Source organism: Muscardinus avellanarius, assembly GCF_963383645.1.
Source record: "Muscardinus avellanarius genome assembly, chromosome: 3".
NCBI lineage: Eukaryota > Metazoa > Chordata > Mammalia > Rodentia > Gliridae > Muscardinus > Muscardinus avellanarius.
This window is the reverse complement of record NC_137788.1, coordinates 89,187,994-89,206,356: the sequence shown is the minus strand read 5'-3', so window position 1 is coordinate 89,206,356 and position 18,363 is coordinate 89,187,994. Positions and strand designations below refer to the sequence as shown.

The 18,363-nt window shown below is 38.6% G+C and overlaps 1 protein-coding gene across 1 annotated transcript in view; it reads right to left on the bottom strand.

Annotated features, from left to right (window-relative positions):
• The window catches only part of PALMD (palmdelphin), a gene marked incomplete at its 3' end in the record, with an annotated part of 55,135 nt that overhangs the window by 35,366 nt on the left and 1,406 nt on the right, over positions 1 to 18,363 (bottom strand). Inside the window, exon 2 of the mRNA XM_080693106.1 lies at positions 1,485 to 1,565. Within this exon, the coding sequence (XP_080549232.1) occupies positions 1,485 to 1,565 (81 nt within the window). The remainder of the gene's footprint in view (positions 1 to 1,484; positions 1,566 to 18,363) is intronic.

Genomic DNA, 18,363 nt, shown 5'->3' with positions numbered 1-18,363 from the left:
GGAAACCAATAGGGAAGATCTTGTGTTACCTTCTGGACTGTTTTTGGCAAGTACTGAAATCAAGTGCCATCTCAGAAGTGCACCTTTCAGTGGGTCGGGCTTTTCCTATGAGAACCTCACTTCCTAACATGAATGGAGAGGATATTTAAGCCTTCCTTCTAGTTTGAGCTCTGCTGTTATTCAGCTACCCCTTCTGCAAGCATCACAGTTGCTAAGTGCCAGTACGCTTATCAGTTTACTCAGAAGCAAGAAGTTGTTCACTGCAGATTCAGACTGTGTGTAAATTGTGTGTGTGTGTGTGTGTGTGTGTGTGTGTGTGTGTGTGTGTGAGAGAGAGAGAGAGAGAGAGAGAGAGAGAGGGCGGGCGCACATGTGTATGGAGTTAGGAATGATCTATTTGAAACATTATTATGGATTTGACTCATTTACTAGAAATTGCACTGAAATACTTGGTAAAATTTGTTTTTATTTCAGTGGTCTTCTGGGCACACACACTCCATCTCTTGAATGTGTCTACATACATTCCATGTGACATATCTGAAGGATAGGAATTAACTGTGATCTGTAACTATCCGCCAAATGACAGAAATGTCAACTGCCATAGGAGCAAAAAAGCCCAGAGTCCAGAGAACCAAGGCCAGCTGGAATCCTGAATTATGTTCCTTTTTTAGAGGTGGTTACTTGTTTCATTAGAAAAATGGATTTAGCAGAATTTGGCAAGTATGACTGAAGTTTGGAGATCCCAAGAGCGGGCAGCATTGTTTCGTTGAGGGGATTCATTCAATCTATTGACAGCAGCCTTCCCAGATAAGTACAGTTTCCTGCTTGGGCCTGTTCACAAGGAGCTCCTGTTTGTCATTTGCTTGTATCCTGTGTCTAAGCTACGTAATAAGATGTTGAAACTCAATGTGCTTTAATTACTGAATGACCACACCCAGTGGAAGATGTAAAGTCTGATTTTAAAAATGGAGACTTATTTATGGTTATGATCTCATGTTCTGTCAAAAGAAAAGAAAACAGAAACCCGAACCATACTCAAACAACATTGGATTCATTGCACTGAGCTTTTAAATACAAGCATCCTTGACCAGGCTAGACGCTGTCTGCTCTGCAACCCCTGGGGAATGGCTGGCCTTTCATCCATTTCAAAAGGAACTTCCTAGCTGGATCTGCTCCCTAGGGATGTTAAGTAAGGCTGTGCCAGGGCCAAATTTTCAAGGCTGAATTCTCAAGGTTACTGAGAAAAATTAGGAAATTCAGCACCAAAGGATACAAGTAATGAAACCATGTTTTCAACTTTCCACATGTTTGCCAGGAGGTATAACTCTCATGCAAATATAGCTCATTGGGTTCTTCTTTGGTCATTAGAATATTACTGGACTATGTGGGAAATTATCCTGAAGCATCTTTCCTATTGAAATTTGAGTGCCATTAAGGACATATGAATACAAAATAATTGAAATAAAATTAAAGTCATATGTTACCTTCAAATGCTGGTGTTTTAGTTTTTCTTCCTCTATTTTTAGACGTTTCTGTGAGATTTCTTCTTGTATTTTTCTCTTATCCTGAAATAAAAAGTTTCACATAATTAATTAAAAAATTTGCTTATATGTGTTTTGGGACTGTCATTATTTGAATGATTGGTCAGCAGTAAGTCCTTGGCATTGATATGACACTGCTTTGGAAACTCAGATTTCAAAGAAGAGGAGAGAAAAGGGAGAGAGGGAAAGTATTTTGCATATGGAAAATAATGTGAAAAGGTGTTTTTATCTAAGAGAACTTGGAAATATTTCAATCTCTTTCCTTTCCTACCCTCTCTTTGTTTCTTTCCTTTCTATGAGATTGATGTGCTGAGTGGTTAATTTCAATGAAAGAGTTTTGAAACAGGCATGAGGAGACATTGCACAAAGTTGAGAAGGTGCTGGGTGAAAGGTCTGCACAAGTAGAAAAACAGAAGAGCCTCTGGGTCCTGACAGCTAGGGAGCTGGAAAGCGGGTTCACTTCCTCCTCGGGTAATTTGCTATGGGACAATAAAGAAGAGGAGTTCAGATAGTGCTTTTAGACATTAGCTGAGGTAAAAAAAAATATATATATATTTATGTATATAATATATATAATATATATAATATATGTAATATATATAATATATTATAATATAATATAATATATCATATATAATATATTATATATTTATATATATTATATATATAATATATTATATATATTATATAATATATAATATATAAATATATATTATATATAAATATATATAATATATAATATAATATAATATATTATATATAATATATATAATATATATCTTTTATATATATATATTTATATATATATTTATATATATATATATCATGGGAACTGGGCGTGGTGGTGCACACCTATAATCCCATGTATATGGGAGGCTGAGATAGGATCGTAGGTTCAAGACTAGCCTCAGCAACCTAGCGAGGACCTCAGCAACTGTTTAAAAAAAGAAAAGAAAAAAAAGGGTTGGGGGTGTAGTTCGGAAGTAGAACCCTCCTGGATTCAATCCCTATAACACACACACACACACACACACAAAAAAAAATCCCCCCAAAACCCAACAAAGTAAATATGAAAAGATGTAGCCAGGTGTGGTGGTACATGCTTGCAATCCCAGCATTTGGGAGGCTCAGACCTGGAGGATCGCGGTTCGCAGATAGCCTCAGCTACTTAGTGAGGTCCTCTGCAACTCAGTGAGACCCGGTTTCAAAATAAATAATAAAAAATAGGGCAGGAGGTGTAGTTCGGAGGTCGAATGCCCCTGGGTTCCATCCCCAGACCCGCCCCCCAAAAAATGTAATATCTTTTACCAAATGTAAGTTATATTACTCCAAGAAAAAGATCCCATGATAACAGAAAGATTAATCATCAAGATACTGTCCTTTCTAGAAAATACAGTATATATGCTAAGCAGTCAGTCTGGGTTTGGTTTCTGGCACCTCCATTAATTAGTTCTGTGTCCTTAGACAAAATTCTAACTTGCCTGTGCTTCAATGACCTCATCTGTGAAATTAGGAAATAGTATTTACCTCATAAGATACAAACAGTAGATGAGCCAATATCTGTTGAAGCCAATATACGTGCTTGACACATCCTGGTTCAGAAGGATTTGTTTAATAAACTTGCATAAATATGCATATAACCTGTTATTTCCTCAGAAGCCACAGAGTGAATCTGATAGTTTCCATCGGTCTAAAACATTTTAGAGATTCCCTGTCTAGCATCCAGGTATTTGAGGAGCCATGTACAAAATTCCTTACTTCCTCCGTTTTGATCTGAGGCCATATTATCCTCCATCTTATTTATAAGAGTTGATTTTAACTCTGCTTTCAAAATGGAAAACTCCCAAAGGAGCAAAGCTTGTTGCCAATGAAGACATCTCAAAGAATTTGAACCAGGCTCAGGAGGTAATTTACAAGGAAGAGTTCCAAAAATATTTGGCAGCATTATCGAAATAAGTGCGTGGCTTCCTGATGTGATTCCTTTGAAGATTAAATACTCTTTTTTTGATGTATAAGTTTAGGGACATTTGTTGAAGAAAACAATAAGCACATTGTCCTACAACTATATGTTATATTTCTCTTTGTGTGTGGGAGGAATATATAACTTAATCAGCATTAGTTTTTAAATTTTATAAGCAGTTCTTTTAGGAAAAAATAGCTAGGCAACAAGCATGGATCTTTAGAATCACTTCTTTCTTTTGGATAAATTCTAGTCTTTAGTCACAAAAACTCTCCAAACCTCTATGACCTGATTCTCCACAAGAGGCTGTTTTTGAGCATATAGGAGTAGGCTTTGAAATTTATTATGCCAAACTTCGGTATTTCGCAGGCACCATTTTTCTTAATGGTTCTAATAACAAAGAGAGTATTTTTCATTTTAGAAAAGAGGAAATAAATCTGGGCATGGTAGCACATGCCTGTAATCCCAGTACTTGGGATGCTGAGATAGAGGATCACGGGTTCAAAGCCAGCCTCAGCAACTCAGTGGGGCTCGTATCAATATAGCGAGATATAAATAAAATAAACTAAGGTTTGGGCACAGCTCTGAAGTAGACTATATCTGCGTTAACCCCCCAGAACCACAAATACACACACACACACACACACACACACACACACACACACACACACTGAAAACTCATTTGGTACAGAAAACTCATCCAAGTTTTCAGAACTAATAAATGGCAGAGCCAGGATTGGAAGTCAGGTGATTTGAGACCACTCTATTGTGTCCCTGAGTGGGAAGTTAGTTAAGCTGTTCACAACTTTCACTATCAAAAGGATAGTGAGGCCTGGAGGATGGAGAGCAACAAGTGGGACCTCTTATTAAAAAGGGGAGCATTTTTAGTTCCCTAGATGAGATGCTGTAACTATCTTCCTTCTCCTTGAATAGCCCTGTGAAAAGAGAGCTGTGTGTGTGGGGAGCAGTGACCACTGACCCCAGCAATACCCCCCCACCCCGCAGCTGGCTGCCAGTTTGGGCTGGTTTCATCTCTGGGTTATTAATCAGGTATGGAAGCCGTGGGTAAAGGGCAGGGCCTCTGCAGTGTTTTGGCAACACCAGGCTTATGTAAGGGTTGCTAAGGAATACCAGTGTTTTGTCACTCAGAGGTAATATGATGCCGGTTTCCTATCAGTCTAGGTAGGTGGAGAGGTAATCTTGTAATATTATAGACATGATCCTATTTTGCCAGGGAGTACTTTTTCTCCATGAGCTATTCATCAGCAGTAAGATTTTCCAAATTTGATAGGAATCTATAAGATCACTGAAAAATAATATGGTAATAATTTGGTTTCCATGTGGGAGAATAAACTATGTCAAGCTCAAGTTCTATATCTAGTTCTATTGCTAGTGAACTGGAAATGACCAAAGTCAGCTAATTCCTTCTCAAATTAGCATGAAACAACTAGGTGTGAAATATTATCTGCTTCCCCAAATTTCCCCAGAATCTGAAGCACTTCATAGTTATTGTGATCTGGTATGTCAGACATTTATTAATTCAAATCTTCTGAATAACTTATATATTTTGCTTACTTCTTCAGTGCTTAATTACCAAAGAGCAATTGCCTAGGTTTTGGTTTCTGACTTTAGCAACTGATACCCACAAGTTTCAAATCTGTGAAAGGCTTCCTTTTATTTTGAAAATTAATTTATTCACTGTGTATAACCATAAAGTTACTATCAGCATCTATGATCCAAAGATGTCATCACAATCACATAATTCATAAAAATAAACACAATACTTAAGAATGTATTTTTGAAGATATTATCAATTAAGGATTAGCTAATATTTATTTATTTATTATTTATTTATTTATATTTTTGTTGCATTGGGGATGGAACCCAGGGGCATTCTATCTCTAAGCTACACCCAGTCCTATTTTAAAAATTCTGTTTATCCTGAAACAGGGTCTCACTGAGTTGCAAAGGGCCTCACTAAGTAGCTGAAGCTGTCTGCAAACCATGATCCTCCTGTCTCAGCCTCCCAGATGCTGGGATTACAAGTGTGTGTCACCACACCCAGTTAAGAATTAGCTAATATTTAAACATGCCTGCTTCTGTGAAGAAGACAGGATTTATCCTGAGCTACTTAGTTACTAATTTATCTAATATTTGGGAATTTAGCTATGAATCTATATCCAAGGTGACATTAAGTTTTGCAATGTTCAAATCCTCAGAAAGTAGAGAGACTCTTACTAACAAACTAAAAGGGCTAGGAGTGTGGCTGTGAGGTAGAACGCCCCTGGGTTCAAACCTCAATAACACACACACTCTCTCTCTTCTCTCATCTCTCTCTCTCTCTCTCTCTCTCTCTCTCTCTCTCTCTCTCTCTCTCTCTCTCTTTCTCTCTTCAGAAATAAAATCTTTCTCCAAGAAGCTCAAGTTCTCATAATGAAGGAAAGTCACTTGTGTGAGTAACTCTATGTCTGAGAAATATCGTGATGCTTGTCATGATCAAGGAGTGAGGAAGGGGCAGCAAAGGCTGAGGGAGACAGAGAGGTGGGCTCTAGCTGACGTGGTCAGGAGAGGCGTTGGACTGCCCCCAGAGTGGGCACGCTGGGTAGTTGCTGGGGCTCAGAAACAGGGAGGAGAAAGGGCATTTGAACCATGGACTCCGTGTGGGCAAAGACCTGGACATTATCTGGGACAGCAAGTCTATAATCTAAGTTGGAGTAGCAGGGAGTCAACTAAGAATAACAGGAGAAGGATAGATTCTCAATAGAGAATACTGAACCACACAACAAGGGCCTGGAACTTATTCATGTATTGAGGTAGGGAGGAGCAATGAAAGGTGTTTAGGGAGAAAAGAAAGAAAAAGCTACAACCATGCTTTAAGGAATTTAATGTAGCCTCTTCCCATAGTTGAGAACTCCAAGGGTAGCCAGTTAGGCTACTGCAGCCCTATCAGGGCCACCGGAGCCTGGACAGCCGGGGCTGAGGCCATGGCTGTCCCAGAGAGCAGGGAGTTAGATTGTCAGGCCTCAGCAACTGATGACCCGTGGCTGCAGGAGAGGAGCAGTTTCTATGGAGCACAGGTGGCCGTGCCTAGCAACTGACAAGAAGGCAGAATCACTCCTAGGAAACGCAGAAAAAGGAAGAGAGAGTTTGGGACGAAAGATGATGGATTCAGAGCAAGTGTGAGGTGTCCTCCAGGTGACCTGGCAGAGATATCAGCAGACAGACACGATGAGCTGTTAGGTAGAGAGAGTGAGGGGTTGGAGTGTGGAGGTGTGGGGGCAGGGGCTGGAAGGAGTGGAGCACAGCGTCATGGCCTGAACGTTATGATGGAGGAGCACTAAGGAGATTATATATCTATATCTATATCTATATCTATATCTATATATCTGGAGATTGAACGATTGAACCTGGGGCATTCTGCTTCCAAGCTATACCCCTAGCCCTTCTTATTTTTTATTGTGAAAGAAGATCTTGCTAAGTTGCTGAGTGTCTTACTAAACTGTTGATGCTGGTCTTTGATTTGTCTCTCCAGTTGTCTCAGCCTCTCAAGTACTGGAATCACAGGCACGTGCCACCACACATGACTAGCAGGTCTCCTCCTCCTCCTCCCCCATCTCCTCCTCCTCCTCCCCCATCTCCTCCTCCTCCTCCCCCGTCTCTTCCTCCCCCCCCTCCTTTTTTTGCAGTATAGGGATGGAACCCAGGGACATTCTACCTCTGAGCTATACCCCAGCCTATTTTTTATTCTTTATTTTGAAACAAGGTCTCACTGAGTTGCCAAGGCCTCACTAAGTAGCTGAGGCTGTTCGCGAACAGTGATCCTTCTCTTCTAAGACACACTTCATATAAGGAATAGAGGAGGAAGGGAGCCCACATGGAAGCTTGTTTTGGGGTCACTCAGAAATTATTTAATTGGGCCACAGGACTGAAAGCAGCAAGGGAAAGTCATGTGTTATCTTGCAAACAGATTACAAGGAACAAAAAGTCAGAAGAATCACTGTGTCCTGATACTGCAGTTGTCGGAGAGTCGGTGTTCATGTGGTCCAAATACTTTACATGTAAGAGTTGAAAGGTATTGAGAGGTAAAGTGTCTGCTAATAAGGTTTTTAGTATCAAAGCCAAGACTCAGCAGACTTTCTTAGTTTCCAGTCCTGGTCTCTTTTTACTTCTTCATATTATCTCCAAAAAAAGGGAAAAGCATGGCTTTTGGGGTAAATTTAGATAAAAGCAAAGAAAAACAGAAGGATCTTGCTATTTTACCTGACTAGAAAAAGAAAGAATAACTTCAAACAGCGGTGGAAGAATTCAGTTGGTCACATATGTTCAGGTTCAATCTGTAAGAAACTGAGTATCTTATAATTTAATGACTAGCTTTGCTGATATTTTCATTGCTTGGGGTCTGAAAAGGGCAATAGTAGAAGAGGCTTATTTTAATTTAAATATTACCAATAAGGCCAAGCTGGCTGAGGATGTGTTAATAATGATGACCCTAAAGGAAAGAGATGTGCTAACATGACATTCCTAGAAATGAACTTGAGGTGTAGTTAGTTTACTAGTTTCAAATGAAAGTAGATTTTTAAAAATTCTTGAAAAACGAAGCAAACATTTATAGAGGAAAGATAAGGCACGGGCAATTTAAAAATAAAACCACGAATATACAATAATCTCAGATAAGAAGAAAAGAAAGATGCCATAGAAAAGCCTGAAACAAATAGTTTAATGTCTAACTGGGACCTTCCCAATGACCTCACACAACCAAGAATAGAGATAAAAGGGTGGCACCTGTTTTTAATAGTGTAACTAAGGTAAACATCCAGTGTGACGCAAAGCTGTGAAGTACATGAAAAACACTGAAGTCACCAAAGCACGTATGTTGAACAGAGCAAAAAGATAAAAGCTACTGTCACTGAGATATGATATATAGTGTAACATATCAAAACAAGGTGAATCAATAAAACTACGCCATTCTTATTTTGTACCCCCTCCCCTTTTATGGTGCTGGGGACTGAACCCAGGGGCATTCCATCTCTGCATTACACTCCCAGCAATATTATATTTTTTATTTTTCATTTTTGAAACAGGGTCTCACTAAGTTGTGGAGGGCCTTGCTAAGTTGTTGAGGCTGGCCATGAACCTGGGATTCTCCTGTCTCAGCCTCCCAAGTACTGGGATTACAGGTCTGCCTGCACCACCATACTTGTTTTGTTTTCATATATTTGATGAAAGAGAATAGTCTTGATTCTGGGAAAGGTAGAATGAACACACTTAAAGGGAAATAAACACCCAAGAGGAAATGGATCCTCTAAGTCAGAGCTGATCAAGGCTTTTGTCTCTCCTGAACTTCATTTCTGGAAGAAGAAAAATTTATAGACATAGAAGAAATATTGTTGTGCATTCTCCTTGGAATCTTGGATGAAGGAAAAAGAAATCAGAGGACTGAAAGTGGCCAATGTTCCAATTTTTGAAAAAGGAAAATTCATTTGAATTATGAATATTTTAAGACTGGTAGGATTTATTGGTTAATCTCTGGAAAAGTTGTAGAATTAATTGTATTTAGACAAGGAATGCTGTGCTTGGACAAGCATATCTAAGAGGTAGGGTTTGATTATTAGAAATAAATAAAGATTTAGGGCCGGGGGCATAACACTTGCCTAGTATGCTTGAGGCTTCTGGGTTCTATTCCCAGTACCAACAAAACAAAACAAACAAATAAACAAACAGACAAACAAACAGAAAGATGTGAAACTCACTTTTTACTTGTGTCTTAAAAGTATTTCAAGATCTGGAGTTGGGGTTTGTAATAATGGCTAACACTGATTGAAAACTTTGAGTGTATCAGGAACTACTTAAGCATGTAACTGTATCATTACTCTTTTCCAGATCTCTGTGATGTAGATGTTGGGACCATGCTTAGTACCATCATGTACGTGAAGAAACCATGGAACAGAGATAACTAGATCATGGGGTAGCAATATATCTTGGTTTCCAAGTGGCTTTTTGTTTTTATCATTTTATATTTTATTTGGAAACAGGGTCTCACTAAGTTGCTGAGAGCCTCACTAAGTAGCTGAGGTCGGCTGTAAACCTGTGTGAAATGTGAACAGAAAATACTATTTATTTAAAGGTAACATTTATTTTTTCTTGAACCAATGCTCTCTAAAAAGACAGAAAACTAAAACTAACCCTAACAAACATATAAACATAAATGTCAAGAGAACTTTTTGAATCAGATTTTCAAGGATGAAGCTGGGCGTGGTGGCACACACTTGTAATTCCCAGCATTCGGGAGGCTGAGACAGGACCATCACTGTTCCCGGACAGCCTCAGCTACTTAGTGAGACCCTTTGCAACTCAGCGAGACCCTGTTTCCAAATAAAGAATAAAAAAATAGGGCTGGGGGTTTAGCTCAGAGATAGAATGCCCCTGGGTTACATCCCCAGCACCACACACACACACACACACACACACACACACACACACACACAAAATCCCCCAAAACAGAATTTCAAGGGTGAAATGGGAGTAGGCTGGAAGTTTGCTACAAACTGATTCAAGCGACTTTAACATCAGCCAGGTATGGCAACCAATGCAATAAAAGATAACCAAGGGAGAATTTGATAATATCTTTGCTAATAAGGAGGACAGACTCAAGTTAATGACCACTTTTATTATTAATAGGTATTAACCCTGAAGCTTTGCAGAATATTAATTGTAAACTATTTGGAAAATCTGGACAATTTAAAAGAAAAATATAAAAATTGCTCAAACTTTGACTACTTTAGCGTAAAGTGCTGTCAACAATGAGGTGTATTTTATTTGTCATTTTTTAATTACACACAGACCACAGATACACATTTGCACAAACACAGCATGCACAGACCACGCAAGGGGGCCCCAGCAAGCAGCTCTGTTCCACCATTTTCAGTTAACACGTATGCCACGAGCATTTCCTATGTGGCTATATTTTATTAAAATAAAAACATTAAACTTAATTCAATATATTAACATTTTCTTAAACATTCCCTCTTTGTTCTTTTAGGTTGTTTTGAATTTTTGCTATTGCAAGAAATTGTGTGATGAAGTTCCTTGCATGTAGATTTTGGGCCACTTTTCCCTAGGTTTCTAGAAGTTAGTTACTGAGTTAAGGGGGAGAGATAATTTAAAAAGTCTTGGTACAGATTGCTAAAACACTCTAATGAAGAGCTGCTTATTGCTCTTGTAAAAATGTCTTGATTACCACAAAACAGAGCCTACCATCTCACCCTTACTAATTATGAATAATACGGGTAAAAATACTTTAGGACTTGAAAAGGACAAAACACAGTGTCTCATTGATATTTTAGTGAGATTTCTGAGCTTGATGTAATCCAATATTATTTATAATTTCCTTAGCTAACTATATTAATGATTTTTTAAAAATTGCATTTTTGTGATGTCAGTTTATTTTTATGTGAGCTCACTAGTTATTTACTTATTTACTTATTAATTTATAAGAGTTCTTTAAATTGGGGATAGCAGCCTTTTGTTTTCCATGTTAGATATAAATATTTTTCTTATTTGCCTTTAAATTATATTTATGATATTTTTATAAGTATTGAAAGTGCTGGGTGTGGTGGCGCATGCTTGTAATCCCAGCATTCGGGAACCAGAGACAGGAAGATTGTGGTTCTTAGACAACCTCAGCTACTTAGCATGGCCCTTTGCAACTCAGTGAGATCCTGTTTCAAAAATAAAGAGACTATTCTATAGAGGAGCAAATAAGGTGACTTAACTGAGGGGATGGGAGAGGGGAAGAGGGAAACTCTCTAAAGCACATAAAGTACTTAAACAAGCATATCAAAGTCAATTACTAAGCCAAGCATGGGAAGGAGGAATGGGAGGGAACAGGATGGGCATTGGGTAAGGGCTAATTCGGTGATGTGTGCATGTATGTCTCCACCATCTTGTACTCCATTAAGATATATGTCTACAATGCATCAATAAAAAGTTAAAAAAATAAAATGTTACAACAATAAATAAACTAAAAATAGAAAAAAACTTTAGAGACACTGCATCTAAGGAAGAATACTTATTAACTTTTTTGAGTTATAAGGTTGGTCCAATGATAGAACTTGTATTGAATCTCATTTACTATAGCTGCATAAGTAATGATTCTCGTGTACATCCTGTTGCTTGCCAAACATGTCAGTAGAAATGCAATTTCCCAAATAAGGAATGCTACAGCATCAAGGGGCGCTGAGCCAGTGAGAATCCCACTCCATGCAGCTCCATCTTTTTGACAATGACACTGACATTGTAGAGAGTGTCTAGAATGAGCCTCTGAATTGATGAATGATCAAAGGCTGGAAAATGAAGCTAAAGAGCTTCAGTGGCTGGAGTCATGACAGTTGAGGGGAAGATAAAGAAACTGGATTCCAGTACATCATGCCAGAACCCTTTTTTTGAGGAGGAGGAGGAGGGTGAGGGGATTTTATTTTTTAATTTTCGTTGTTAATTATTCATACATGCATACATCACTTGGATGTCATAACTCTTAACCCAGAAAGCTGTTCTCACTTGGAGTAGAGCACTGATCCACCAGGTGTGGGAGGTGTTCTCAGAGGAGTTGAGTCCATAGCTCCTGAGCATGAAGTGCAGAGGGTGGGAATGAAGACAGAAAAACCTCTTCAGATTTTCTTTGTCCTTTGATTATTTCTTCATCTAGTTTTGAAATACTCTAATTCTTAAGTAGCTATGGGAATTGGGCATAGTCATATTTGGGTATGATCCAAATCAGATATATGTACATATACCTGCATGTACATAAATATATAAATGCATATAAACACAAATCTACGTGTACATACATGTACATATATGCGAACACTGAATGACTGAAGTGATTCCACTATTGTCTCAGCATAATGTGCCAATAAATGAGAAAAGAAAAAGAAAGCACAAAGTTTCTAAACCTCATTCTGTAATTTTAGTCTTCTTTCCAGCCTTACAGTATGTTCTAACAGATCTCCCACTGGAACCCATCCGTGTTCTACTCTTGTATTCTTTTGTCTCTTTTCTTGTTTATTCTAATGAATAGTGACAAAGCAAAACAAGAATAAACAACAAGCACATACCCCTGAATTAATGAGGAGGGATAGTAAGCTTGGCATGGTTTTTGGTGGGAAAAAAAAAAACCTGGCGAGCAGGCCAGACAATCGTTAGTTTTTCCTCTTTTCAACCTGTTTGTATTTGTTCATTCATTCATGCAGTCGTTCATATAGTCTTTTTTTGGGTGTCCTGACTAGTGTTGAGTTCATTGTTGAAACTGTGAAAAATGCAATGATATCCAGGTTTAAGAAGAGGAGCCAGATGTGATGGTGTATGTCTATAATCCCAGTACTTGGGAGGATGAGACAGGAAGATCATAGGTTTGCAGCCAACCTCAGCAATTTAGGCTCTTAGCAACCTAGCAATACTCTGTTTCAAAATAAAACTACATACATACATACATACATTGTTGGTGGAATTGCAAATTAGTGTAACCACTTTGGAAAATAGTATGGAGGATCCTCAAAATAATGGAAATGAACCTACCATATGATCCAGCAATACCACTTCTGGGTATCTACCCCCCAAAATGGAAACCAAACTACCAAACTAATGCATGCGTATCTATGTTCATAGCTGCACAATTCACCATTGCCAAACTATGGAACCAGCCGGTGGTTGAATGGATTACAAAACTATGGGATATGTATACAATGGAATTTTACTCAGCCATAAAGAAGTACAAAATTACATCATTCGCAGGGAAATGGATGGAACTGGAAAACATTACATTAATGAGATTAGTCAGTCACAAAAAAGTAAAAAATTGGATGCTCTCCTTAATATGTAGAAGCTAGGGAGAAAAAGGGTCATAAGAAGAACTCTAGACAAAGAAACCCTAGATGAGCAAAATAGGTGAAATAACTGAGGGTGATGGGAGGGGGAAGAGGGAAATTCCCTAATGTACATGAGGTCCATTCATAAACATATCAAAGTCAATTGCTAAGCCAAACATGAGAAGGAAGGAAGAGGGAGGGAATTGGGGAAGGGCTAAATAAGTGATGTGTGCATGTACGTCCCTACCATCTTGTACCTCATTAAGATGTATGACTACAATGCATCGATAAAAAATAGAATAAATAAAAAATAAAAAATAGGAATAAAAACCCAAATATTTAAAAAATAGGGCTGGGAGTGTAGCTTGGAGGTAGAATGCCCCTGGGTTCGATCTCCAGTACCAAGAAAAGAAAAATAAATAAAAAAAGAAAATAAGACTGCTTGGATGAATGAGATAATGAAGGCAGAAATTTTTATTTCTTAAAACCTAAGTGCTATGCAAGCATGGGTGCTTTTATTCTTGGTAATCTCAGAATCCTAATAGATGCATGTCATATTCTAGGTTTGTTAGCACTGGTTGATTAGGAACAGCTGTCAAATCCTGCTGACACCTGTGTCAATGACTGCTGCAGTTATACCCTTAAAACTTGACACTCAGGACAGATGGCAGTTTGATTTTCATTGGGAGTTTCAGAGGATAACCTAGTTCCATGTCTTAGATGGCCAAACCCTCTCAGTTCTTAAGAGTTTATGAAAAACTGTAACCAGATTTCACCTTCAAACTCATTTGATTATGTTTTAGGAAAGTATACATCCCAACTTGGTGTGGTCGTGCACACCTATAATCCCAGTACTGGGGAGGACGAGACAGGAAGATCACAGGTTTGAGGTCAGCCTCAGCAATTTGGGGAGACTCTCAGAAACCTAGCTAGACACTATATCAAAATAATAATAAAAAAGGGAAGTTGGAGGTCTAGCTTAAAGGTGGCCCTGGGCTCAATCTTCAGTACCAAAATAAAGGAAGAAATAAAGGCTATCTACCCCACATAGTTCTGGGTGAAGGAATTTAAGACAGTAAATTTTTAGAGTATCTCTATAAATTGATATTACTGCCATTTAAATAAATTAAAATTTTTTATTTTCAAAGAGGTAGGTTTTTTTCTTTTGATCATCCAGTAACGTCTAGAAAGTTCCTGGGGATCTTTTTAGTAGAAGATCTAGCAAGGTAACTTTATCATTCTTTAGCACATTGGAAAAACCTTCCTCTGTTATCAAAAAGCAATTTCCTTAATGAGCTATCAAAATTATTGTGCCTCGTCACCTGGTTGCCTTGATGGGTGGGCTATTATGTTTGGCAAAGAAATGTAGCCTAGTATGTTTGTTTGAAGGAATCTTTCCCTTTCTGGAGGAAACATGTAATCTTGTGCTACACTGTGGAAAATTGTACACGGCCTTTATTGTTTGACTACTCCGTCATGGGCTTCTTTACTTGGGAGGTCACTACATCTTCATTTGCTATCTCCCTGTGACTGTCCTTGAATGTGCATAACAAGTTGAAAATTGCTTTTGTAACTTTGTCTTAACTATGAGGTATGCTGGCCAACAATGGTGTGCTAGGCATTCTTTTAACCACTAGTACTTTAAGGTCTTAGAACTCTAAGCAATACAATGATTGAAACAAGGGTCTAAGTTGTACTTTTTGTGGAGATCCAGGCTAGACTGCTCATTTTCACTCTTTCATTTGTGTGAGGAGAATGAATAGGGAGAAATCTATATGGCTGGGCTGGAGTCTAAAAGCAGGGCGGGCCTCCTGGGTGTGTGACTTGTGAACTCACACCGAATGTCATGCTCCAAAGGGCCCTACTCTTAGTTTAAGGTTTTGGTATTGTCATCTGGACAAGTCGTTTACTTTTTGAACAAATGTTGCCACATTTCATTCTGATCTGGTCCTTACACCGCCAGGGCAGGTTCTGCCTTTGGGTGGTTAAGCTGTCTTCTTGACAGTTAGAAGACCTCAAATAATGACAAGAGGGGGAGATGAGGTGGAGTCCAGGAACGAGGAGCAGAAAGAAATAACCAGATCCCATCTGTGTTGATACTATTGTTTTAAGATGGGTCTTCATATGGGGATATTTCTATTTTATGTGAATAACTTACTGCCTCCTAAATTCCTATATTGACAAGTCAAGAAAATATTCTTTGGGAGTGGAAAAAAAATAGGGAATGGAACCAGGGAAATGTGAGAGGTGGTTTTTTTTTTTCTTTTCTTTTTTCTTTTGCGTCATGAGCAGCTTTGGCTGGCAAATCTGGCTCTGTTGCTCAAAGTCCAGTGTTAGGACTTTCTATGGCTCTTTCCCAGATGGAGACGGCCCTAGGCAGAAGCTTCTTGTAATCCCCACTGTTCCGCAGCTTTGTGGCTCTGCTCAGGCACCACCCTCTTCGCACAGCCCACCCTGACCACTCCACTTAAAATTGCAATTCACTCCCATTTCCACTCCCGAAACCCCCATCCTCCTATTTCACTTTATTTCTTTGAAGTGCATAAGGCTTGGCACCTGGTAGGTGCTTAACCACCACCAATGGAGCAAAGGCACAAGAGGATGAGTTCAGAGCCACATTCCTAATCATGAAAGTGAAGCTGTAATGGGAATGATGATGCCAACTATCTTATCACCTGTCTTCTCCTCCATTGGTTCTGTTCTTGGCCATTGATTCCAGCTTTCAGAATTCATGTGAGCTCGCCCTTCAAACTCTTTTTGCATCTATGATCTCTAGAAGTTTATGACCTTGGAGTTTGCTAGTTTGAGCATCGCCGTATTAGGAACGGTGTTTTCCAACATCCCCAAAGGAAGGGAGATAAGACAACGTGTTCCTTTGTGGAGAGGATGTCAAGGGTGTACATGAAATGTTACTCATTCTAAGGAGAGCTCTGTGTTCCCCAGGAAATCCATGTGGGCCTTCTCACTGATCCTCAGTGTGGGCCATGTTCACTTCTACATAAGAAATCTGTTGAGACAACTTTGTCACTGGTCACTGATGCATTTAGTCCTTCATCCCACTCCTTTAAAATGTGCTGGGAATATTGGTGTCATCAGTTCCAGTAACCTTAGAGGGGAATTTCAAACCAACTAGTCTACTTCTATAACTCTCCCTTTGCATAAAAATGAGCTATTTGTTAAAGCATGTACCAACTTGAAAATAGCCTCGAGAGACTTTTAAGATAAGAAACATATACAGTCAGTTTCAAGCAGCTCTAATTTCAAATTATAGTTGAAAACTGAATTCTTTGGTTAAGAGATACTTTGCCCATTCATTTAGTAGAGGAAGAGTTGGTGCATAGATGCAGTCATGAAGGAAGAACATGAAAGTAAGTACTCAAATAGAATTTGTTTTTGGTTCATTCCAACTCAAGGGCCTTCTTTAATTTATTTATTTTGGTCTTGGGGATTGAACCCAGGGCATTCTACCTCTGAGCTACACCTCCAGCCCTATTTGATTTTCTCTTTTGAAACAAGGTCTCACTAAGTTGCTGAGGCTGGCTTCAAACCTGTGATCCTTCTGTCTCAGACTTTTAAGTACTGGGATTACAAACATGTGCCACTATACCTGGCTCTGAAGTGTCTTCTTTTAAGTATTTGTTCTGTGTACTTTCATAATTTTGCCTTTATTGTCTTTATATCTTTTAGAAAACTTCTGACTGACCTAAAATTCAATTTACTGATACAAGAAACAAATGGCACCATCATAGTAATTTAATTTTCAATTTGAGAGCCTATATCCACATTTTACCTGCTTAAAGTGTTTACTTTTTTTTTTTTTCCAGAGGAAGACTGTTATTTGGTTCTGTCAAATTAAGGCTTTTTTTATTTTGCCAGATTTTTTTGTTTATTTTCTTCAATTCTTTTTCAGTGAAGATAATGACTTTTCAGGCACTCAAAACCAGGTAGAATAAATAAGCCATGAAAATTATTTCATTTTAGTCAGGAATTGGAGTGACACATTTTAATAATAATGAAATAAATCATACAGATCTTAGAGTATGAACTTTTTTTTTTTTTCCTTCCAAAGTATAGTCTGTGAGTTGCTGTGTCTTGGTACATTGAGCAATTGCCTTCTGATTTTGTTCTTGAAATATATGAAAATTATTTCAGTATAGGAAAACAGTTAAGACGAAAACCTTGTCCTTGAGTTTTTGTCTAGGTCAGAGATTCTGAAGATTATTAGTACTTCCAAAATGAAATAACCCTTGCAAGTGCCCCGAATACTATGCATTCTCATTTTCCCAGGAAGGCAGGGAATAGTGAGGTGGCTTCCCGGGTAGAGCCAGGGTGGAGAGGGCTGGCATTTCCCAGGGCGTCCAGGAGGGAGGGGGTGGATGTGTTGTTTCCATGGACACACCACTGTTCATTTTCCCTCTAGGTGGTGGCAAATGTGACTGGATTTAGTCTGGTGAGGTGTAGGCTAGGGAGAATTTGTTCCCATAAATCTTTTCTATTTTTCCCCTATAATTTTTATACAAGTATATTTCTTGTCAACTATAATTACTTTGTGACCTTACTTTGGATATTTTCTTATTTTTTTTCTAATGAGATATGGAATAATCCCCAAAGCAGTTTTTATTTTTATTTTTTAAATTTTTTCATAATCTCTAAAACACACGTCTGTGTGTTCAGGAACCTGCCTACCCACTTGACTCCTGTTAAGGTATTATGGTTCTATTCATATTTGGGCTCTTGGTAAAAAATCCGTCTTCCTGGATGACCGTATGCAGGCAAATTTTTGGAACATGTGTTGCTTCAGTAAGAGTTCTGAGGTGCGCTGGAGGTAGCAAGGGCTTGAACTAGGGTGTGCCCCAATTCCAAGAGGAAGATACAGAAGTGTCTGCTTGTGTCTTCCATAGAGCACATGATTTCACTTAGCTGATTAGGAGATAGAAGCATTAGAAAATGCGGGGCTTGTGACCACACGACGCACGTAGTCTAGTCAAGTAACCTTTAG